The 23,847-nt window shown below is 38.4% G+C and overlaps 2 protein-coding genes across 2 annotated transcripts; one reads left to right on the plus strand and one right to left on the minus strand.

The window, feature by feature from the left end:
* The first annotated feature begins 995 nt into the window (after window positions 1-995).
* Window positions 996-12,679, plus strand: gtpbp3 (GTP binding protein 3, mitochondrial). The gene is made up of 11 exons (XM_023954276.1): window positions 996-1,339; window positions 1,555-1,826; window positions 2,157-2,243; window positions 2,803-2,885; window positions 3,381-3,500; window positions 6,250-6,322; window positions 6,936-7,079; window positions 7,918-8,083; window positions 10,313-10,443; window positions 11,752-11,926; window positions 12,205-12,679. Exons 1-11 carry the CDS (start codon window positions 1,275-1,277, stop codon window positions 12,434-12,436), a joined length of 1,548 nt encoding a protein of 515 aa, XP_023810044.1. The 5' UTR covers window positions 996-1,274; the 3' UTR covers window positions 12,437-12,679.
* Window positions 12,680-17,557: 4,878 nt separating this feature from the next.
* Window positions 17,558-22,013, minus strand: plvap (plasmalemma vesicle associated protein). The gene is made up of 9 exons (XM_023954277.1): window positions 21,559-22,013; window positions 21,154-21,318; window positions 20,980-21,067; window positions 20,384-20,585; window positions 20,069-20,288; window positions 18,834-18,983; window positions 18,633-18,752; window positions 18,354-18,467; window positions 17,558-17,890 (listed from the first exon to the last, which is right to left on the minus strand). Exons 1-9 carry the CDS (start codon window positions 21,763-21,765, stop codon window positions 17,882-17,884), a joined length of 1,275 nt encoding a protein of 424 aa, XP_023810045.1. The 5' UTR covers window positions 21,766-22,013; the 3' UTR covers window positions 17,558-17,881.
* Window positions 22,014-23,847: the final 1,834 nt, after the last annotated feature.

Consider the following 23,847-nt stretch of genomic DNA (forward strand, 5'->3'; position numbering starts at 1 on the left):
AAAAATGTTTTAAATGTAAACAGTTGGATAATAACATAATGATGATGAAGTAGGTAAAGAAATAAAATAAATAAAATTTAAAAAAATCATTTCAATACAGGAAGACCCAAGCTATTGTTTAACATGTCCTTTGTTATTTGGGTTTTGTTGCAGAAATAAAAGTCCTGTATCATCTTTTTTGTTTTACCAAATTTACTGCCATTATTTAAATTTGTTTAAATTCTGTCGTGAATTTCAATATTATCAGCTAATATATATTTACACAGGGAAACCAGCAAAGATACAAAGCGATAAACGCGTGGTAATTGTACTCGTATCTGTATTTATTTATTTAACCTTTACTTTACCAGGAAGTCCGTTGAGATTACATTTCTATTTTGAGAGAGACCTGGCCAAGAGACCCCCCCTATGGAGTCCTATACTGTTCATAATTAAATAAATAAATATTTAATTCAATAAATAAATATGACGTCATGCAAATACACAGACTCCATACCCCCCCCACCCCCACACACACAAATAATATATAAAAGCTTAAAAGTAAAAAAAAAACAACAATAATAATAATAATACATTGTGCATTCAAAAAAGAAGTGTATTATTTAAAGTGAATTTCATTTTAAAAAAGTAAAGTTTTTAATTTAAGACATGTTATTCTTAATCATTAGTATTTGATAATGGTAAAAACGCTTTTTCTTTCTATTTTATTTAAAAAATAAAATTTAACCACAAGAGTTTAAATTAAAAAAGCAACTAAAGAGCAGCATAGTATCAGACGGACGAATAGGTTAGTGAAGGTAAGGGAAAACGAATGTATTGTTTGTGGGCTTTAAATTCAAAATTTAGCCTGCCGCATATGTTGGCCAGAAGGGGAACACTAAAGGGGTGGATATGTTTTGACGGAAGATGTTTCCCGATGCACAAATGGGCGAGGCTTAAATTTGATTGACGTGTGTTAAAACTAATAGAAAATGAAATGTGGAAAACGTCGACCAATCATTTCCCGGAGGCTGAACATGCGCTGATAGACAGCAGCGTGAGATTTGACAGAGTAGAAGTTGTGAATCTAACAGTGGAAAATGAATAACTGTTATATTAGTTTTGTTTGTCGACATTTCTCTGCTGTTATTGCATTTCCTGGCGACCTTGATTAGAGCTAACCGGGGCTAAAGATGTCTCTATTTGCAACAAAACACGTTATGGAATAAGAAGAAACAACGCGACGAAATGTTAATAAATACGTAACGTTACACTTAGTTAACTAATGTAAAATTATGTTACCGCTTCTATCTATTTTTCGGGAAATTCGTAGAGCTGCAGTCCACACACACAGGAAAAGGTTTGCTTTACATTTATACAGCGTTTTATTTACTGCTTTAAGTCTTTTTTTTAATGATAGAGTGGATTAGATGGGGTAAAGGCTCATAAGTCTCCCTATTTTTTAACATTCAAAATGTTTACTTTGTGTTGAATGTATATCAGCAAGTTATCAGTTAGAAAGTGTATTGAATGTAATTAAAAACTAGAATAACTAAGTACATCTATCCTTTCCAGTCGAGTAACTACTCTACATCAGCTTGTGTCCACCTTTAATGGAGTTCCAGCTGGCCTGGCAGATGCAGACACCATCTTTGCGTTGTCATCAGGTCATGGCAGATGTGGGGTGGCTGTGGTCCGTGTCAGTGGTTCTGCCTCATCCATGGCTTTGAGATGCATGGCGGGGCTGAAGTGCTGCTTGCCTTCTCCTCGGACAGCCCTGTTACGCAGCATAACAGACCCCAACTCCAAAGAGATCCTGGACCGTGGCCTGGTCCTATGGTTTCCTGGTGCAGTACCAACTAATTCAAATGTTTTCGTGTTTTCATTAATGCCTTTAAAATCCAGAAAATTTAAGGTTATGCTCTTGATTTGGTCTGATTAACATTATATCAACAACATACCATCAACTAAAACAACATGATGTTCTCAGTGGGAGAATTGTGGGGCACTAAAACCACCTTACTCATAAATACATATTGTTTATTACCATTTCAATTCTTTAAGATGTTTTTAACATGTTGATTTATCCATCCATAGTCCTGGTTTGCTCAAATCTTTTTATTTGCGAACTAATTTTTAGTATTTGGCTGAAAAGTGCAATTCTTTACATGTTTTAGGTCCTCATAGTTTCACAGGAGAAGACAGTGTTGAGTTCCACATCCATGGAGGTCCTGCTGTGATTACTGCTGTCCTACAGGCTTTGGGTAACAAAAACAATCAGTTTCAATAATACAATCTTTTTTTTTTTAAATTAGGTCTGTATTTAATGTTTTTTATTTTTATTTTATGGGATGCTAAATAAATGTGGTTTGTTCAGCATGACAATTCTTTGAATTGCATGAAACCCCTGCAGTCTCACTCTTGGCCGCTAGAGGACAGTGTTACACAAGTTAAGAGGAGGAATTAGGTGGAAGTTAAAGTGCTAAAAAGCTAAATCAATAGCTGTTTATTTATTTATTACAACATCACAGTATTTATAGTGTATTTTTAAATCAAAAGAGATTTAGTGCTTTTGATTAAAAATGTTGATCAAATATTAAAACCCCCTTTTCCAGACGAGTTGCACTTACCATTGTCTCTTGATGAAATCTGATATTTGGTTGAAAGCACTATGCATTTGCAATCTGGAGAACTAGCAGATGTGCCTGTTTGTGTTCTTAAGCTGAAGTGACATTGTGACCCTGTGTTTGATCGTCTGCGTTTCTGTGATCCAGGCTGCATGTCTCACCAGTTCATGTTTTTGTTTGTGTGCACGTTTTGCAGGAAGCATGCCTGGCATGAGGCCTGCCGAAGCTGGGGAGTTCACGCGAAGGGCTTTTCAAGCAGGAAAGCTGGGTTTAACTGAGGCGAGTGAAATCCATTAAAACGTCCCATGGTGCATCAGTGTGTTGTAAACCTTTAAAGGTTATGAAATCATGAAGGCATTTTTCATCTGAAGCCAAAACTGCAGAAAATAATCTTTCGATTTTCTGTGCTCGTCTTATTTCTGTCTTTAGGTTGATGCATTTGTTGCATTACGCCGGACAAATACTTAAATGTTTGCAGTAAATTGTAATTGACTTTAATCTGAGCTTTTATTTTTGAAAAGGTAAAAAAGATACGTGAAAATCCAAAATAGTTTAAAGTTTTTAAATACAGTAAATGTTAAAGCTTATATTCTGATGTTACAGATGCAACTTACAGTTTCCCCAAGCCATCAGGTGTCAGTCTGGCAATAACAAATTATGCATATAATTATGAATAAATTGTCACTTTAATGGCATCACTTTCAAAATGGTATTGCAAGAATTAAGCATGAGACCTGTGGAGATCAAATGTGATTTTTTTTTTTTCTTTCAAAGGTTGAAGGACTTGGGGATCTAATCCATGCAGAGACAGAGGCTCAGCGAAGACAAGCTCTTCGACAGATGTCTGGAGATCTGGAACGCCTCTATCAAGGCTGGAGCCACAGACTGAAACGAGTAGGTCTTCTGTTACCAGACACTGCCTTCATTCTGAAGGGTTTCTTTCTGAATGACAGTTGTAATGCTTTTTACTGGAGAATAATCCCAATGCAAGAGATCGCTTTGTTTTAAAATGAACCTGGTCTCAGATCCAGTAAATAGTTTGTCCTTTCTCCATTTTGGTTTTAAAAAAACAAAAACAAGGACACATCACTGCATGAAATCACAGTGGTGGGCAGGAATGACCTCCAGAGCTGAAGAAGTCTCCAAATAAAAACATTTCGTTGTTAGACCATCCTGACAGCAGAAACAATTCATACTGCAGCTTTCCCCTCAAGAGAGACTTTGGAAAGAACCTGTTTGTACTGAGCTGCAGGTCAGACCTCACCCCCACACAATGCTTTTGTTGCTTTGAAAAAATCTCTACAGCTGTTTCTAAAGAACTCTCAAGCTTCCTGTTTTTATAGTTCTAGTTCATGTTCTGTGGAGTAGTAACAATTAAAATATCCTTATTGACACACACATATGTGGAAGATACCTGAATCATGAGGTCTTCTGTATCCTGGTTGTGATTTGATCATTTTATTTAATGGACTTTGCGTGTTCCTCCTTCTTCTTCTTGAGTTTTAACATTAACCTCTGACTATTTTTCTGCTGTTCTATGCTATGCAATTTAAGATATTTTTATCATATATTCATAGATGGATTTCCATTGGTTTTCAGAATCACTGACTTTAAAATCTCTATCTTTTTGTGGTTGGGCTCACAGGTCATGGTGGAATATATATATATATATTTTTTTTTTTACATCCATTACCTACCTGACTGTTAGGATTTTCATCTCATTGGAAGTGATTAAAGCCTTTGTACAGTTAACTGTTGTGTTCCTGTTAACAGTTTGATACAACCACAAATCCAGGTGTTTTCCCTTGAGAGACTTGAGCTGCTTTTCAGAAGCTTAGTTCTTAGAACTGACCGACCGACCATGTTCCTCAGAGCACACCTTATCAGAGCTGTGCAATGTGTATGATGGCGGCGATGATGGGATGTCCATTTGACTTCCTGACAATGCAGCTTTTTGCCATACTGGCTTCCCCCCTGTTTGTGGATGTGGTCAAGTGTGGGGATCAGATGCTTCCTGTTTTTGTTCAGCTTTTTGTATTCATGTTCTGCTATGTTAATCAAGATACTGATCGTTGTTGGTGTGGAAATGCGGAGGCTATTTTTCCTATGTTCTGCTGATTAACTCGAATCGCAAACCCGTTGCTGTGAGGTCAGACCGCAGGAAGACTGTAAACAGAAGGGCACATGTTGAGATCAGCCTGTGAAAAAGTTGACCAAAAATAAAACAGTAGCTTATAGCCTGGAGTTCAAATTGGATAAAAAACATTGTGCTCCAACACACTGAACAGATTTCAAAAAGTTGATACTTAAAAAAATGAAAAAATAACACAAACTTTGATCACAAAGAAAATGGTTCTGAATTAGTCTTTTTGCATTTCAGTTCAGTTTTAGTAAAATAAGAATAAAAAAAGTGATTTTAAGATGAGTTTGGTGGTCAGTAATAGATCTGCACTTGTTGATTAAATAGCAGACATGATTCGCTGATGACAGAGTAATATTTTCGTTAAATTATATATATATATATATATATATATATATCATGTTTGATCCCTGATTATATTTTTGCCTCTCTATTTTAAATATGAGGATTTAATGAGTTATGGTTCCCAACATTTATCTGGAAAGATAAATATCACGCACATGTAATGGAAAGATTATGCACCGCAAAAACAAAATCTTAAGAAAGTAAAAACGCCCTTTTTTCAAGAAAATTATCTTATCAAGAAAGTTTTTCTATAACAAAATTATCTTAGTTTTAGAAAACATGTCTTAATGACTACATTTTTTTTCTTAAAGAGAACAATTCTTGGAAATCTACCCCATTGTCAGATTTCTTTGTTCACGTTAAGAAAATCTGCCAATGGGGGTAAGAATGTTGGACTTTTCAAAGGTCGATGCAAAATACATTTTGCTGCTCATCCGAGGGATTTCTTTAGTTCTTTCTGCTGATAGGAAGTCAGATTATTGATGTGCAGACTGCTTCATCGTTGGGACAAAAAAGGGAAATGGCTAGATGTGACGTGAGCAGATGTCAATAATCAGTTTGTTGGGGTCGTGGTGGGGCTCAGAGGTGGCTGCAGTCCTTAGTGGTTTATTGTTCACGTGTGGCAGCTGTCAACTGGATAAACAATATAGAGAGAAAAGATAAAAATGTCCATCATGTCTGCTTTTTCTCTCGTCTTTCTTGTTGTCTCTGTCCAAAATGTGACTTTATGTCTTCAAAGTGGTGTCCGCTGTCTTCCAGGTGGAGGTGAACTGCTGAGTCTGTGCTGTTCCATCCTTTGGTGGAGGATTTGTTTGGTTTCCCTAAAGTACGATCAGACTGTCTGCACTGAATAGCACAGACCCCCTTACTCTGCTTCTCCCGCTGTGTTTTGTCCTTGGGGTGGACCTCTCTGTGTCTCGTATTACTTTGTTTGAAATGAACAGAGATGTCCCCAGCATTGAAGATCCTTTCTTGGACACACCCGACACACAAGGGAGGACAATGTTCTTCCATCTGCTCTCAGGCTCCTCTTGTTGGCTTTCACCCAAGTCCAGCTGGAACTTCAGACCACAAAGACAAACAAAATCCTGAAAGAAATTCTGTAAATAACCTCAAAAGAATGAATTTACGCCTCTTGGTTCTCTGTGTTCCCTGCAGTGTCTGGCTCACGTTGAGGCCTTCATTGACTTCAGTGAGGATGAGCTCATTGAGGATGGGGTCTTAGAGCGAGGTAAGCGTGCACTTTGACATCTAGACCGAACAACAACAGCACGGCCGTCCTCTGGGCTCTACAGGGAGGTGAAGGGGTCTGCAGGCTCTGTTTCTCTGTGAGGGTGGAGGAGTCCGGTGGGTTTTCCTGTTTGCCTCTTTGACTGGCCTGGAGTTTGGCCTGCAGCTCCTCTTCGGGGAGAAACCATGACATGAAACTGCACAGAAGACAGTTTCCTTAGGAAGTGTGGAGAAGACGGCCAGAGACCCAGTATTTGTCTTTCCTTCAGAGATAACCTATCAGGATAGTGCTGACTATGGGTCTTTCCAAGAGACCAGCTTACCTACTGTCTGTGTCTGTCATCTGGGCGGATCTAAAGCTCTTTATGGACATGGAATGTGAAGTTTCCTCTCTTCAACCACCATTTTTTTTCTGTGTCACTGCTTTAGTAGCGAGCACTGTTTACCTTAACATTTTGATACATTTTCTGTTTCTTTTAGAATTTACAGTGTTTATATTTTACCACTTAACAGTAGCATCATCCACAAGTCAACCCCGGTTCTCGAAGTGAACGTCAAAGCCCACTTCACATCCGGCTCCCTTTATACACTACCTTCCCTGTCACCCCCAACAGTGGACAGCTCAGTGATCACTCTGCTGGCAGAAATCGAGCGACACCTAAAGGATGAGAGAAGAGGCGAGCGGCTTCGCAGCGGAGTCCACGTGGTCATTGCAGGAGCCACCAACGCCGGGAAAAGCAGCCTCCTCAACACACTCTGTAAGAGACAAGCAAACACGATGAGGAGATCAGGACTAAATGATGCTAAAGACACACCCCAGCTTGGAGTCTCATGGCTCATCTGCTTCTGTGAAAATTAAAATGGGGTTAAAAAAAAAATCCAAACTGAAACAGCAGTGAGGCTTGAAGAGCTCTATGGAGGTAAAACCTTTAGAATTGGTTCAGATTTGCAAAGATAAAAACTGAATTCTCAGCACATTTATTGTTTTTTGGGGGAATTTAATCAAATAGCTCAAAAAATATTTACTATTGTGATTTTTTCAGTGTTTGCATCCTTTCACAATAGCAGCAGAAACATTCAGGATCGCCTGCAATGAAAGATGTATTCACCTCTGCTCCCATTTTCCTGCTTGTTTACACTGAAGTGTCATCAACCTAATGAGATTATGTTGTTGTAACATCATGTTTGTATGGAATATTGTTTCCTGGAATCATTTATAATCAATTTATCTAGACTCTGTGAGCTAGAAACTTGGCAGGAGAACATCTGAGCTTCCCATCAGAGTAATAGCTTGTTCCCATTTTCCTGTTTTGAGTTGCCCACGACTCAGAACCCTCAATAACCCACCTTATGGATGGAGCAACAATAGAGAAAATCTATATTTAGATAAACATATTTTTACAAATTGACTCAGATGTGATTTGTGCCTTAGTAAAATACCAAAGTGAGCTAGGTTTAGAATTAAAAACACAAAAAGAGCTGTCATTAAAATATAAAACATTTTTTACACAAAATATTCTGCCTTCTGACTAAGAGAAAAACAGAAATAAGAGTTGTGTTTTAAAATATCAAACAAATTCATGCTTTAAATTTCAGGCCAACGACCAGCCGCCATTGTTTCCTCCATCGCTGGGACCACCAGAGATGTGGTGGAGACGGGGCTGGACATTGGTGGCTTCCCCGTCCTGTTAAGCGACACAGCTGGCCTCAGAGACAGCACAGACTTGATAGAGCAGGAGGGGGTTCGCCGGGCTCGAGAGAGGTAGGAGTATATATATTTTTTACATTAAAGAATTAAAAAAATATTCAGTATAAGTAATCTGTTATTGGGTCTTAAGGTCAATCAAAATGCAAAAATGTTCAAAGAGATCCAAATGCATACTATTCATTATGTAGTTGTTAGCAAAACCTATCTGTATGGTATAATTAGACTGCAGATGGTGTCCTGTTCCCTTCTTTCATAAAGTGGTGGGTTGCAGGCAGATTTAAAAATAGAAGTAGCTGAAGCCAAGTCAGTTCCTCAGGTAACCACTAGGTGGTTCATTACAAGCTCTCATTACTTTGCATTGCTATGTAAAATGACTTCAATTCCCTACTGAACTAAATGTACATGCAGCCTGTTCCAAAAGGCTTTAGTTGCCTTTACATTTGGGTTCAATGACCCATTCTGATAAAGATTGTGTTTTTAACATGTTCTTGTGGCATTTATTAGTGCCAAAACCATTTTATTTTTCAAATTGTTGTGAATCAGGAAAAGGTATAAAAAGGTGTTTGAAAAAAAGCCTCTTTGTGACGTAGAAAATATACAGGTCCAGGAAAATACACTCTACAATAGGGAAGGGGGGCGGGGTTGCTGGATTTCTAATGAACTCCTGCTTCTCTGCAGAAACTATGTCCTAGAAAACGACACAGGATTTTTATTTATTTTGGCTAAAAACTGCATAATTATAATTAAAAGAGCACTGGGAATGCTTTTACAAAAGATCAAAATATGATTGGAGTGGCAGGTGTTCTAAAGCAGCTGTACTGGGGTGCATAGAACTTTATTCTAATGTTTGATAAATGGTGCTCAAAGAGAGGAACAGTCTCTTGTTTGACAGGTGAGAATCAAACCCGCAGTACTTTATGGACCTTACTGGGCATGCTCCAATAGATTCCTAGTTTATTGACCCTTTTGATTTCATTTTTTCCTCCTAGTTTAATGAGTTTTTGAGGTTCTGTCATTCTTTCATTTGACTACTTAGCTGAAAAATTGTCTTCAAACTGATTTTCAGACGTCATGTCACCTCTAACCTGGTTTTCAGTCTGGCTTTAGCTGCTTCACCTTACACTAAAGCATAGACTGATGACCAAAACGTCTTCAGATACTCTGGCAACAAAGCAAGCCCAAATCATCCTCCTACCACCACTGTGCCTGCAACACTTTGCATGAGGACTTTAGGGTGTCTGGGATTTTAACCTGAAGTGTCTCTGTTTTTTGCCTCTTCAGGATTTAGTAAGTAATAGGCAAACATGTGAGTGGTGCTGCGCTGCTTCAGCAACTTTTGACACGTGACTAATTCAACAAGGCAAGTGAATGCGGAGGCCAGTGTTCTGGAAAACAAAGAAAGGAAGAAATAAGTCATTTCTGTAGTGTTTGCTTAACTGCCAGAGTTTATATTAAAGCTGAGACATGGGTATAAATACATGAGACAATTACACTTGTGAGATTGCATAATGAAGGGCCAGCGTTAACAGATTGATCATATATGCTGGACTTATGCTCTCTGACAGCTGCATCCATTTTTATGTTAAGGCAGAACAGAAGGGCGTTTAGTGTCGTGTTCGATTTGTCTGTGAAAATGTTTCAAAGCTTTATTGAAACTTCTGTGTTTAACAAACAAAAATGTATTTCAACAATTATGTGAAACAAATTTTCTTGCCAGAAAGCATTAATGTCAAGTGTTTCCCAAAGTACTTGTCCTCTTGGCAAGCCATAGGTATTAGGCCATATATCAATTCAATAAAACCAACAGCGAGTAATAAAATAATGGTGGATTAGTTGGACGATAGACCTGACAAAAGAACAGTTTTATTTTCCTTTACCGTTTGTTTGGCCAACGTGAAGCCTCTGTGGGAAGGGTGGGCGTTTAGTGTTCTGTAGGAAACTTTGTGAGCAGGACAGAAGCCTGTGACCCAGGTCACTACAGGAAGGATGTGGTAAGTACAAGCATCCGCTGCCACTCCTGCCGCTACCTTACAACTGGATGGATTCAGGGCGGCAGTTTTCCAAGTAAGGACCATCCAGGGAAACAAATTCGTTTTTTCAGTCACCTATTATTCTGTGATGCCAAACAACGGAAAACTCAGACATATGTCATTGGTCTGCTGCCTGTCATTTGCTCCACTGCTGTAAACGTGTACTTAGATCAAGTTGACCATTAGTAAACAGAACAGCTTGTTTTGATGGATCTGCAGGGGCACTCGGGTTCAAGCATTTTTGTTCCTCCAGGGTACAGCAGGCTGATCTGACTCTGGTGGTGGTGGACTCTGTCCTGCTTCCCTTTGACGTACAGAAAGCTGCAGGCACTCTTCAGGAGAACCTCACAAGTGTTCTGCCTGACCTGAAGCAGCCTGATAAAGGTATTATACGTAGTCAGCCTCCAAAAGTCAATAATCAGCCCCTTCTAACAAACTACTTGTGTATTTTCACAGAAACATTTGTGCACATTTTGAAAAAAAATGTTTATTCTGAGTAGATGACTCTTAAAGTATCTTGTGTACCTGTGCAGCTGCATTACTTTATATAAGCACTTGTTTTCAAGGCACTGTCAGATGAATTAATCAAACTCAGGGGTCTGCAACCTTTAACACCAATAGAGCCTTATGGGCCATTTTCTTCCTGTCCAAAACTCAGGAAGAGCCACAAAGTTCCACTTCACCTTGTACACTTTATGTTTATGTTGCTGCTAAGTCATTCATTTACCCAACATAGCTATTAAATGTTTCCAATTATTGAATTTTTAAAGTGCTATATTTCTCTATAAATGACCATTTTTTACTTCTTTACTTTTGACAGCAGCATGTGCAAAATACTCACATCCCAAGTCTAGATAAAGATAAAGATAAGATAAAGATACTTTATTGATCCCAGCTTGGGAAATTCAGTTGTTGCAGCGTCGGCGTTAGGCTCAAGATACAAACTTACACACAATAGATGACAGAGAACCAAAACAATCAATCGGAAAGAAACATCAGTGAATTAGCACAGTCGTATTGCATGCCACCTCAGGAGAGAGAAAATAGACGGACCATAAATGACTATCTATTGCACATGGATGACAAGTTATAGAGTCCAATGGAGTGAGGAATGAAAGATCTCCTGAAGCGGTTTGTGTGACAGCGAAGCTGCCTTAGTCTGTTGGAGAAGGAGCTCCGCTGACCATCCAGTACAGGATGGAGAGGATGCTCAGGATTATCCATGATGGATACCAGTTTATTTAAAGTCCTCCTCTCCATCACAGATTCAAACGTGTCCATTTTGCAACCAATTACAGAGCCCGCTCTTCGGATCAGTTTGTTCAGTCTATTGCTGTCCCTAGCAGATATGCTGCCCCCCCAGCAGACCACCGAGAAGAACAGAGTGCTGGCCACAACAGACTGGTAGAATATTTCAAGATCCTCTTGCTGCAACAGATTAACTTGAATCAAGAATGCAAGAAAACCAAATCAAACAAGCCATTTTATATCATTAGGACAACAACTTGTTGCTATTGTGCATTCTAGATCAGAATGTGCGCCAAGCTTTCCTAATTTAAAATGTACTGCATTTTCTTAAAGGCAAAGAGTCAGAATGGAGGGATAAAAGAGCTGCACGTGGCTCCGGAGCCTCAGGTTGCAGACCCCTGATCTAACTGTATGAGTTTTGTTGTATCATGTCATTTCCTGCAGACAGGTGTCTCTTGGTGCTAAATAAGACTGATCTACTGCCTGAAGCTCAAAGACAGAAGCTGGACCGGGAGCTGAAAGGCGTCTCTGGACTCCCTCCTGTGTGTCTGATCTCCTGTCAGACTCATGAAGGGCTGCAGGACTTTCTCTCTGTGTTGCAAAGCCGTGTTAAGACTCTGTGAGTTTCTATACTGGAGCATTTTCCAACAGATTACAAACACATTGCTAACAGAAACGCTGCAAGCACTTTGAATAAGAAAACATATTATAAAAAGGTGTTTTTTATTGAAAGCAGTTCAGTTTTTCCTCTGCAGATAGATTTATTATTACATCTGATGGGTTTTTCTGACAGAGGTTTGCTTCTCTTGACCTGCTTTTCATCTACAAATCAAAGCACAAACGTCTAATGGCTCTTATGTTGTTCTGGTTCATTTTGTTCTTATACTTCCTCTCTAGGTGCGGCGATCCTCTGTCTGATGCTCCCACCCTGACCCAGGCTCGCCACAGGGCCCATCTGCAGCAGTGCGTGGCAGCTCTGGCTCAGTATCAGACATTGCGTGACACTGACCTGGCTCTGGCAGCTGAGGGGGTCCGCTTAGCTCTCACCAGCCTGGGGAGGATCACTGGGAAGCTGGGGGCAGAGGAGATCCTGGATATCATCTTCAAAGACTTCTGCATTGGAAAATAAAAAGAAATGAACGTAAAAACAATAAAACACAGAGAATTATGGACATTATAGCACATGGAAGAAAAGGAGAATCAGGTCTGAGAGTGGAGCCGTGATACAAATACTGACTTTATGCAGTCTTCACACATAGGCTGCTGGACTGTTTCCCACTGAAACGCTTGGTCATATGAATAAAGCTGAAAGATAACATACATGTATTTGTACATGTCTGAATTCTGAATAAAAACAACACCATAAGTTTGATGGATAATATTGATCTGTGGAAGCATCATAGCCAAAAGTCAAGAAAGGAACACCAGCTGGTGATTCCTTCAATATCTTTGGATAGTTATATACACTCCTGAGAAAAACTATCATTTATTTATTGTTGTTTTGTTTTATTGCTGTTAATCTGGTGATTTAACCTAAAACAATGTTAGGTGAAAATATTATTTAAATGTGGTTTTAATTTAAAATATTTTTGCATAGGAAGTTTTAAACTTGTTCTTTATTAAAAATGTTTTAAAGTTTTCAGATTAGCTTTTGTATTTCATTCATTTTAGTGATGTATGTTTGAAACTGTTGTAACCCTTGTGCTATCCTAGGCACTTTAACATTGGGAGTTGGGTCAGACAGTGCTCTGAATCTTTTTTCTTCAATGATTTGTGATCTTCATTGGTGTCTATGGATTACATGAAATCTTTCCACCTTTGTCCACCTTTGTCATGGTAGGGACAACACGTCACTGTAAGGGTGAGGTCATCTAAGATAGCACAAGGGTTGAAGACAAACGAAAAAACTGCAAATAAGCATCAGCATCACAAAAAAATGTATCATTTTATGTAGCTAAAACATTTTGAACTCTTCTGAAGTCTCAAAACTATTTTTACATTTTCAACTGAAAAGTTTGAAACTAATTATGACTTCAAACATGAGGTAAAAAATCTAATGTAATCCAATTCCTGCATAAATGGTTTTATTATTTGTCAGCATTTTCTTATTGTTTTATAAATAAAAACATTTCTTTTACGAAAACATAATTGCATTACCTACATCAATATATCAATGTTGGTATTGATAAATAACATTTATTAAATTATAAAAAATTGTGAATTTTGAAGGCATATTAAAAAAGAAATTCTGAATCTGTAAAAACATTAAAGCAGAATACTGATTATTTTCTTCATTTTATGATGACATAAGTAATGTGTGTATGCAGAAAAATGTTCAGCAAAACATTTTGAAAGATATCCAGAATATTAGCAAAAATGGATTTGAAAAACGGCCTGCCGTTTCAAGTTTGTGCTTCCCCCACCACCACCACTCTATGGGAATGGGTATTTTTCTAGAGTCAATGCGCTTCATGCCCTTTGTTCACATGTTAATCTGGTCTTGACTAAATATTTATGTTTCCTGGTTGAACTCCCACCTTTCTTCTCCAGCTGCTTTCTCTCTCCCCCCTCCAGCCTGTGACGGCATGTGCAGCGTCACGTCTCTGTTTGACTCTCCAGAGCACCTCATCCATCTGAGCCCTCTTTTCCTCTGCTCCTCTTTCATGTTCCACCTGATTTATTACGAGTGAAGTGTTCAGTTTAAAAGTGTGACAAATGTGCGGTGCAGATTTTGTGGCTGTTTGTTTGGAGCTTTGTCTTTGGCTCAGGAAAGCTGTCATAAAAACACATTTTTTATTCTGTCATTTGCATTGTTTGTCTGTGTCTTATTCTTTGCACAATATATCATCAGGATCAAAGGCTGTTTGACATTCCCATTAATTTAGTTGGACTTCTGAGATTCTTAAAATAGGATAAAAAATGTATTTTTGTTTTTTTTATGATTTACCTACGTTCTAAGTTTTTACAAGCAAAATAAAAAAAAATTATTTGAAGAACATTTTGTAAAAATAACAGTTTGTCACTAATTGTTCTGTAATTCTGCATGAATCAGTAATGGTTACATTTGGAGACGGATGAAGGCCAGACTTGGAGCTGTCTGTCTGCTTCCTGTGGTCTTGATTGGTGGCTGTCTTGAGGCTGAGGCAAGTGGATCAAACCAGTTCCAACCATGGGATTGTGTGTAAGCATTTGGGACTATGCATGGAATCCAAAACACTTTATGTTAAAAAGGATTTCCTGCTAACAGGAGGTAGACAAACTCACATGTGAGCTCACGTTCATCCATGAGCCTGAAAAGTTGTTCTGTTCTGGATCACGGAAAAGAGCTCCAATTGTGTTGATTTTTTCTTTTTCTTCAAAACTGGAAAAATCTGTACACTTGTTCTTGTTTGGTAATTCATTTGTGAATTCTGTGAAGGAATTTCATGAAACTTGGTATAAACAAGGTAAAGGGTCACATTTATTTCTATAGTTTTGTAGTCAGAGGTCCTTCAAATCTGAAAAAAAAATGTTCATAGATTCATACACTATTTCCTAGAAAGTATAAAATAAGTTTAACACTGGAAATGTATAAAAGGGTTATTATTTTGGTTTTAAAACAGATTTTTCTTCATTTGTATTCAGATATTTACAAATGCCATCAATATGTGGCCAATAATGGCAAAATAAATTGCAAATACAGTACAGACCAATGGTTTGGACACACCTTCTCATTCAAAGAGGTTTCTTTATTTTCATGTCTATGAACATTGTAGAGTCACACTGAAGGCATCAAAACTATGAATTAACATGTGAAATTATATACATAACAAAAAAGTGTGAAACAACTGAAAATATGTCTCATCGTAGATAGTAACAACCTTTTGATTTGATTACTGCTTTGCACACTCTTGGAATTCTCTTGATGAGCTTGAAGAGGTAGTCACCTGAAATGGTCTTCCAACAGTCTTGAAGGAGATCCCAGAGACGTTTAGTACTTGTTGGCCCTTTTGCCTTCACTCTGCGGTTCAGCTCACCCCAAACCATCTCAATTGGGTTTAGGTCCGGTGGCCCTGACACAGCCTGGAGGTGTGTTTGGGGTCATTGTTCTGTTGAAAAATAAATGATGATCCAACTAAATGCAAACCGGTTGGAATAGCATGACGCTGCAAGATGCTGTGGTAGCCATGCTGGTTCAGTATACCTTCAATTTTGAATAAATCCCCAACAGTGTCACCAGCAAAGCCCCCCACACCATCACACCTCCTCCTCCATGCTTCACTGTGGAAACCAGGCATGTAGAGTCCATCCGTTCACCTTTTCTTCGTCGCACAAAAACACGGTGGTTGGAACCAAAAATCTCCAATTTGGACTCATCTGACCAAAGCACAGATTTCCACTGGTCTAATGTCCATTCCTTGTGTTCTTTTGCCCAAATAAGTCTCTTCTGCTTGTTTCCTTTCTTTAGCAGTGGTTTCCTAGCAGATATTCTACCATGAAGGCCTGATTCACACAGTCTCCTTTTAACATTTGTTGTAGAGATGTGTTGTGTAGAGATGTGCTGCGAGATGTGTAGAGGTGTGATGCTAGAACTCTGTGTGCCATTGACCTGGTCTCCAATCTGAGGCTGGTGGCTCGGATGAACTTATCCTCCGCAGCAGAGGTGACTTGGTCTTCCTTTCTTGGGGCGGTCCGCCTGTAAGCCAGTTTCTTTGTAGCGCTTGATAGTTTTTGTGACTGCACTTGGGGACACTTTCAAAGTTTTCCTGTTTTTTCAGACCGACTGACCTTCATTTCTTAAAGTAAAGATGGCCACTTGTTTTTCTGTACTTCACTTATTTTTTGTTGCCATTATACAAATTCTAACAGTCTATTCAGTAGGACTATCAGCTGTGTATCCACCTGACTTCTGCACAACACAACTGATGGTCCCAACCCCATTTATAATGCAAGAAATCACACTTATTAACCCTTGTGCTATCTTAGATGACTCCACCCTCACATTGACGTGTTCTCTCTACCACGACAAAGGTGGATAAAGGTGGAAAGATTTCATGTAATCCATGGACACCAGTGAGGTTCACAAATCATTGAAGAAAAAAGGTTCAGCGCACTGTTAATGGGTCTAGATGACCCAACTCCTAATGTTAAAGTGCCTAGGATAGCACAAGGGTTACACCTGACAGGGCACACCTGTGAAGTGAAAAACATTTCAGGTGACTACCCCTTGAAGCTCATCAAGAGAATGCCAAGAGTGTGAAAAGCAGTAATCAAATCAAAAGGTGACTATGAAGTACCTACATATGATTTTCAGTTGCTTCACACTTTTTTGTCAAGTATATAACTCCACATGTGTTAATTCATTGTTTTGATGCCTTCAGTGTGACTCTACAATTTTCATAGTCGTGAAAATAAAGAAAACTCTTTGAATGAGAAGGTGTTTCCAAACCTTTGGTCTGTGTTTCTGATGCAGCAGAAACACAAAATACATAAAAAATTCACATTTATGTATTGGGATCTGTTATAAAGACTATTACTCTGGATCTAAAAACAAGAACTGGAGGCACATTAGAGCTATCAAAATTGTAAAAATCTACCTCAGCTCTGTAAAGGTTTTTAATAAACGTCTGCATTTTAAGATTATGACATAATAGAAATACTGTCATTTCTAATTCATGTCCTCAAGTTTTGTTATTTATAAAAACAATTTCAAATCCAATACTTTCACATGGATTAAGCAAAACTTGTCCTTGATTTAATAAAAAAACTATAAAAAAACTCAGAAATAACTTGAATAGCTTGCAGAAACAGAAATTTACAAATCTTTATGCTAAGTTTGAAACATTAACTCAAAATGTAAAAATAGATTTTTGTGTCGCACATTTTGTACATGGAAAATGTACCTTATGTTCTTCCCAATTTTTTAATTGTTTGCATTGTGTCGAAGTATTTTGGTTCAAAATAGACCCAAAATAACCATGGCAGCTGTTTCCAGTCACACAGCTATACATGCGTTTTACCACAGGCTTCTAAAAGGAAAAGGAAGCCGTAAAGATTAAGGAGAGTTCCTATAATAGCTCTGTTCTTGTAAAATATCCCATAAAAATGAACGTTAGCATCCTCATTCTCACATAGTTCACCAGTTTCTAACCCAGATGAGCTGGACATTTACATTTTATGCTTTTGACCCATGGTTTTCAGGACACCTCATTACTGCAGATGTAAGGATGTTGGTGGTGTACTGGAAATATATGTAAAATGACAGAGAAGATGCTGGTTTTTTGTTTTTATTGAGAGTAAACCTTACATCCAATACACAATAGAGGATGAGTGACACCTGAAAATATTTACATCGTCATCTTAGCCTGAGTTTAAAGATACTTTAAAGACACTTCACAGCTAAACCACAAACACAACAGAAAGGATTTTACAAGCAGAGATGATCCAAAAAATTAATTTACGTTAGTATGGAAGCAAACTATTTACAGGTAGTACTGAGGAGTTTCATACTGGGAAATGTGTTTTGAACGTGTTGCAGGCTGACGTTTGTTTGGTAACAGGCAGATGCGGAAAGTGGGCGGACGACTGGTTTATTTTAACCCACCTGAAAGACAAAGCATTGACAAAAGTTACATAATAATCATGTTTCTGACATCAATGTTTTGACAATATTACAAAAAGTCAGTTTGGAATGTGTTATTTTGGGCTGTCAGGAAGGAACATTGCTCACAATGTTACCTCACAAGTTAATATTTCTTCTATTGGGGAGGGTGTTGTTGAATTGGGTGCCAGAAAAGTGTTCATGAAATAATTTGGAAGTGAATTTCTAAGCATGAATTATAATATAACACTCATTCTTTAGCACAAACTAGTCATCAATTTAAGCTTTTGCTATCACTGAGTTTTACTGGTCACTTTACTTTGGCTTGAATGTCACTTTTGCTGATTTGACTGTCTTTGTCTGCTGCCACAGACAAAAAGATTTTCCCCATCGTGGGATTACTAAAGTCTATCTAACCTAATCTGAATTAAGCGTTAAGGCTTTCTGATGATTGTTTAAATCTTACTGTGGGAGTTTTGTTGATGCCATATCCCTGGTTACCACTGAAGGAGAAGTTTGCAGGAGGTTGCCCACCCGTCTGTGCAGCTCCGTTAGGGACACCAGTTCTAGAAGGAACCCCCTGCAAAGCAAAAGGATGTTATGTTTTCAGCTTTTCTGACTCTGACAACTTTCTACATCTAAAAAAATGTAATCTGTTATTCTTCTGATCAATCCTTCCTGTCATAGTCTTGGTGGTTTGAACCAATTTCCTTTGGTCATTTTGACTGCATGCATGCACTTGTACCTTGCTGTTCGACAGCCTCGTCTGCAGATCCAGAATCTCTCTGTCTTTCAGGGCCACCTTCTCCTCTTGGAGTTTCTTCTGCTCTCTCAGTTGATTTTGCTCAATCAGTAATTTCTCCACCTAACAAATTGTACATTAGTTTTAAACAACTGCAGTCTACAATCAAAAGAAAAAAATAATGTGCCTTCAAACACTATGAACCTGGTCATCATGAGCCTTTTGCTTGAGTTCTAACTCCCTGGTTGCCATGGTGATTGCATCTTTCTTCTTATCCTCACACTGCTGCAACTCAGTGGACAAATGTCTGCTCAGCACCTCTTTCTGACTGGACAGGGCTTGAATCTCAGCCACCTACAAGAAAAACAAAGATAAAAAAGTAATACATTTCTTTATAAAGGAGGCTTTCACACCTTTAGAATCTGCAGCAGGAAGCTAGAGGTGCAGTGTTCACGTCTAATCGAACTCTATAAGTCTGAATGATGCATTCACTTTCCTCTGCGTCACTGATAAGAGAATGCAGTGCAGCTGATGTGATGCTGTTATCTGTTCAGGAAATTCCTGGAAAGGATTGTTCACATAATTGTAGTTTCAAAAGAAACGTGTGGTCAAAACGGCAAAATATGGCCACAGTTTTTACTTTAGATTGTGTTGGAAAACTTTTTAAGTGAGGCTTGACTCTCGTGGTAGGCATTATGCATAAAAGTTAGTGTTTAAATTTAAGTACTTGTAACTTCTAATATTTATAAGTGTTAAGGAGCATGTCCAACTGAGCTCCTTGCACAGATAAGAATAAATGTTCTTTAACTTACACTTCAGTTACCAAACAGCTATGTTTGCCACTAGAGGAAAACTATTTGATTAATTCCTTTAGTAGAAGATGTCATTGTTAGTTTATTGCTCCTTTGTTGGTGAAAATACGGTTTTGCTGACAGTTGAGCTCTTTTATCAGCTGAGCCACATGCTTCACCTCTGCTTTGACCCCCAGCTCACCTCTCAGGACGTGTGTCTCTTTAGCGAGATTCAACAGGAACGATGTTGTGATTACACTTCCTCGCACCAATAAATGGCTTCCCCTCTCACTTGCTTTATGAAAAATGATTCAAGGTGCATTTATGAAGGGCAGAAGTGTGACCTCTGATTTAGAAAAAAAATTACACATTTGTCTAAAACCACTTTTTAGTATAAAATGAATTTCAAATCTATTGCTTTTTTCTTCAATACAACTAATTAGCTTTTATAGTTAGATGAATAGTGACAAAAGGTTATTACCCAGGTCACACACAAGAAGACTATTTACTTTATATTTTTCCATTACTTGAAGTTGATCCTGTTTTGATTCTGGAATACTTCCTGGTCATGTGGATTCCAATTAAAAGATGTTTCTTTCTCCACAGGGTTCACCCCCACACACACACAAATGTTTTGCATTCCCAAACCTTCTTGCCGACATTGTCCAGATACATCTGGAACTTGTTCTCGACATCTCTGGACAGGTTTGTGCAGCTGCTTTTAATCTTTTCCATTTCCAACCGCTGGCTTTCACAGGTGAGGTGGAAGGTCTGATGGTGGGGAAACAGACCGTTGATCCGATCCAGGAAATCCCTGGTCACTGTCTGGATCCCGTCCAGAGAACTTGCAAAGTCCTCTTTGCACTTCCTAGTTAAAAGGGTGTGAAAGAAAAACTTGTGAATGTAGGTCACGTATGCATTTTGGCTCTCGGATGGCAATGAATAAAGCCAACTTGATGATACCTGGTGTACTCGTTGAGCTGCTCCTTCAGGAGGGTGTTGTCTTTTCGCAGCCTGATGGCCTCCTGGAGTTGTAGGTCCCTGTCCCTGAGGGCGTTGTCTCTCTCCTGACTCAGATACTGAACAGCCTGAGTGAAGTTTGAGTTTATGAGGTCTATCTTAGCGTTCTGCTGATTGATAATGCTCTGCAGAGACTTCAATTCATCTGCAGAATTCAGAGGAAAACTGTCAGTACAGGTAAACCAAGCAAATGTCATCATGCACCACTAAATCAGTTTATTATACTTATCGATATACCACAATTTGTGAATGCAACACAAATTTAAACTATTACATGTTAAAGCTAGACAACTGGTATGAGGAGCTTGCTCAAATTGACAAAAAATCTTAACTTTAGTCACGTCTTCTTCTGATCTTATGATTAAACTTCATATATGATCACTCCCACTTTCGGTTTCAGAGATGTTGTCTTTATAATTACAAGTAAAGAAGAATTGAACTTGATGATATTATCTTTTCTTGCTCTTATCTGTTGAAGTTTAAAATGTAAAGTGGACACATTTTTTTCATATTAAAGTGTTTTTTTATGTGACTCTTACTGTTAGAATTGACTGAAGGAGTATGGTTGGGCACAATTGGACATCGTTGCTGCGGGGTCTTTGTAAGGGCGGATCTCTCACAGGAAAGCTTTAAATACAGAAAAAATATTGTGTTGTAAATGCGTCATAACACAGTGAAAGTGCACATTTTCCTGATTTATGATGGCCACTCACAAGTCTCCCTCTGAGGAACTGTTCTGTCCTGTTCAGCCTCTCAATTTCCTTCACCAAAGCGGCTTTCTCAGCTGTGCAAGCTCTCAGCTGACTTCCCAGCTCGCCTTTCTCTTTTCTCAGATTCACATTATTGTCACTCAGCTTGTTGAATCCCAGCTCCAGCTCCTTTACAACACACAGAGCATCATCAGCATCTCTGTATCTCTGCATTCCCCCTCAAACCAAAGTTATAAGCCATATTAGATTTTCCTGCATTTAATCCAGGGACAATTATTCTATTTAAAGTGGTTTTTACACAAAGGAGATCATTTTTGCTGAAGAAGTTTTTGTCCCAATAGAAATATCATTAAAAATTAATGTGGCATGAACTAAATACCGGTAGCTAAACTGAATGAAACCACAGACCTGGACCCTCTTCTCTTCTGCAGACTTCTCTGGTTGTCCGTAAATGAGGAAGAGCACCAGGCTGACAATAATGAGTGACTGGATGAGAGATGAAAAGAAGAAAACGATCCTCATGTAGTAGCTGCAGCTCTTTCCTTTGGTTTTGCGCAGGGGCTCCCTTGCCTCAAACGGGCCCAGTTTGGCCCGGGGGTAGCTAGAGCTGTACATGGCAGGTGGAGGAGAAATGGCTGCAGCTGATTTTCAATAAGCTCAGCAGAAAAGTTATGGCAAAAAAATGTTTTAAAAAATCCACAAGGATGACTGTCAGATATTTTCTGCAGCACAGAGGCAGAGTCTCTTTGTTTCGGATGAAAGAAGGAAAAAAAATGTTACTCCTCAATTTTTCTAAATTTGTGCTCCAATGATGGACATTTTCAGTCAGAAATGGTGACCCTGTGATGTGTGAAAGGGCTTGTGTTTATAAAGGGTGCTGGAGGCTGACTTCCAGTCCATCCTGGCCCTCCCCTCTACTCCCTGACACAGTACCACCTCCTAATGCAGAAGTTCAGAAATTTTCCATTTTTTGTCAGTTTTTTCCTTTTGTCTGCTGTGTTTTCCAATCAAAGTTGTCCAAGTTTCTTGTGAATTTGACTTCAAACTAAAAGGAGCAGACTGTGAGAGTGAACGGATGCCTCACTCAAAGGGATTTTAAACAAGTTACAAAACAAACAAAATTCTACTGGTAGACAGTTTTTAGTTAAAAATAACACATTTGAGATAATATTCTACAATTACTTCCTACTTAATTGCAAAGTTTTAGTTTCCCTGATCTTATTTATTAATTGCAATTGAATCGGTTAGTTCAAAAGGGGCCCAAGTCCACAATTTTTCAAAATAGAGATATTACATGTTCAATGGTCTTCAAGGGAAAAGCTATCTGATTACGTTAAAAAACGTCCCAAGTCTGTTGTAATGTATTGACTATGCTTGACATTTAAATTCATTACTGCAAATTCCTGCACTTGGGCCTCTCTTGCATGGGTTTTGCTTTATCCCATAGATGGCAGCACTAGTTATCCAATATGGCAGCGCCGGTGTTTAATTCAAGAAGGGCCTAAGTCCAGAGACTTTAGTTTGCTAGTCCTCTGAAATTATAAAAGTGAGGTGCCTCATATTATAGCATTTGTAAGCTATGAACTGGTGCTAAATCTGGGTAAAGTATTAATCATTTGGTGCAGCCTCCCTTTAAGGTATGCATTTAAGATCATTTCCTGGAAAAAAAAAAACTCTTGGACTTGGGCCCCTTTTGAACTAACCGACCCATTTTTTAAACTAAATTTGTAAAATCATGATAGCATCCTTTATTTCTTATCGTTTGTGCTGCAATGGTGATTTAAAAACATACATTCAGGTTGATGGCTTCACTCAGGATCTCATTTGGGATTATCAATATTATTTACATAAACTGCCCTAAGTCCATTCTGATGATCTGTGCCTTTGCAAAAATGTCTAAAAAAATCTTTAATAAAAAACCAAAGTGGAGGAACACAGAATTGCTTGAAGACGTGAGATGAAGGACAATCTGGCTTCACATCAAAGCATTTATAAGGATATGGCTAATTTAGGTGCATATGAATGAAAAAAAACTTTAAAATACTGCATTTGCTGTCATTATGGGGTCTTTTAGTTAAATAATGTCTAATAAAAAATTATCAAAACATCCTTGTGATAAACTGATGTACTTGCAGATGAAAACAAGTGATGCTGAAATCTTTTAAGTGGAAAAACTTCTATGTTTGTGTTTGTAAAGATTTCTTATTTTCTCAGACCCATCAGTAATGGGGTTTTGGACCTGAGACTGGGTCTTGAGTTGCACTAAAATTTCGCATGCAGACTTTACTTACAATTTCATGTAAGCCTTGTGCTATCCTAGGCACTTTAACATTGGGAGTTGGGTCATCTAGACCGACTAGACAGTGCACTGAACCTTTTTTCTTCAATGATTTGTGATCTTCACTGGTGTCCATGGATTACATGAAATCTTTATCCACCTTTGTCATGGTAGGAAGAACACCTCAATCTAAGGGTGGGGTCATCTAAGATAGCATTAGGGTTAGTTATACTTACTTTATAGCTTCGGAGCACTGCAGTAAGCAGGGGCACATACTTTTGCCCTAACTGTTATTGTGGCCCCCACAACGTATTTATGATAGACTGATGACAATTTGTGATTTTTTTTTTAGTTTTTATTTAATTTTGAAGTTTGGGACTTGATGTGGCTTGCAAAAAGGGTCTTGTGAAAATCTCTTA

This window comes from Oryzias latipes, chromosome 4, assembly GCF_002234675.1.
Source record: "Oryzias latipes chromosome 4, ASM223467v1".
Taxonomy (NCBI): domain Eukaryota; kingdom Metazoa; phylum Chordata; class Actinopteri; order Beloniformes; family Adrianichthyidae; genus Oryzias; species Oryzias latipes.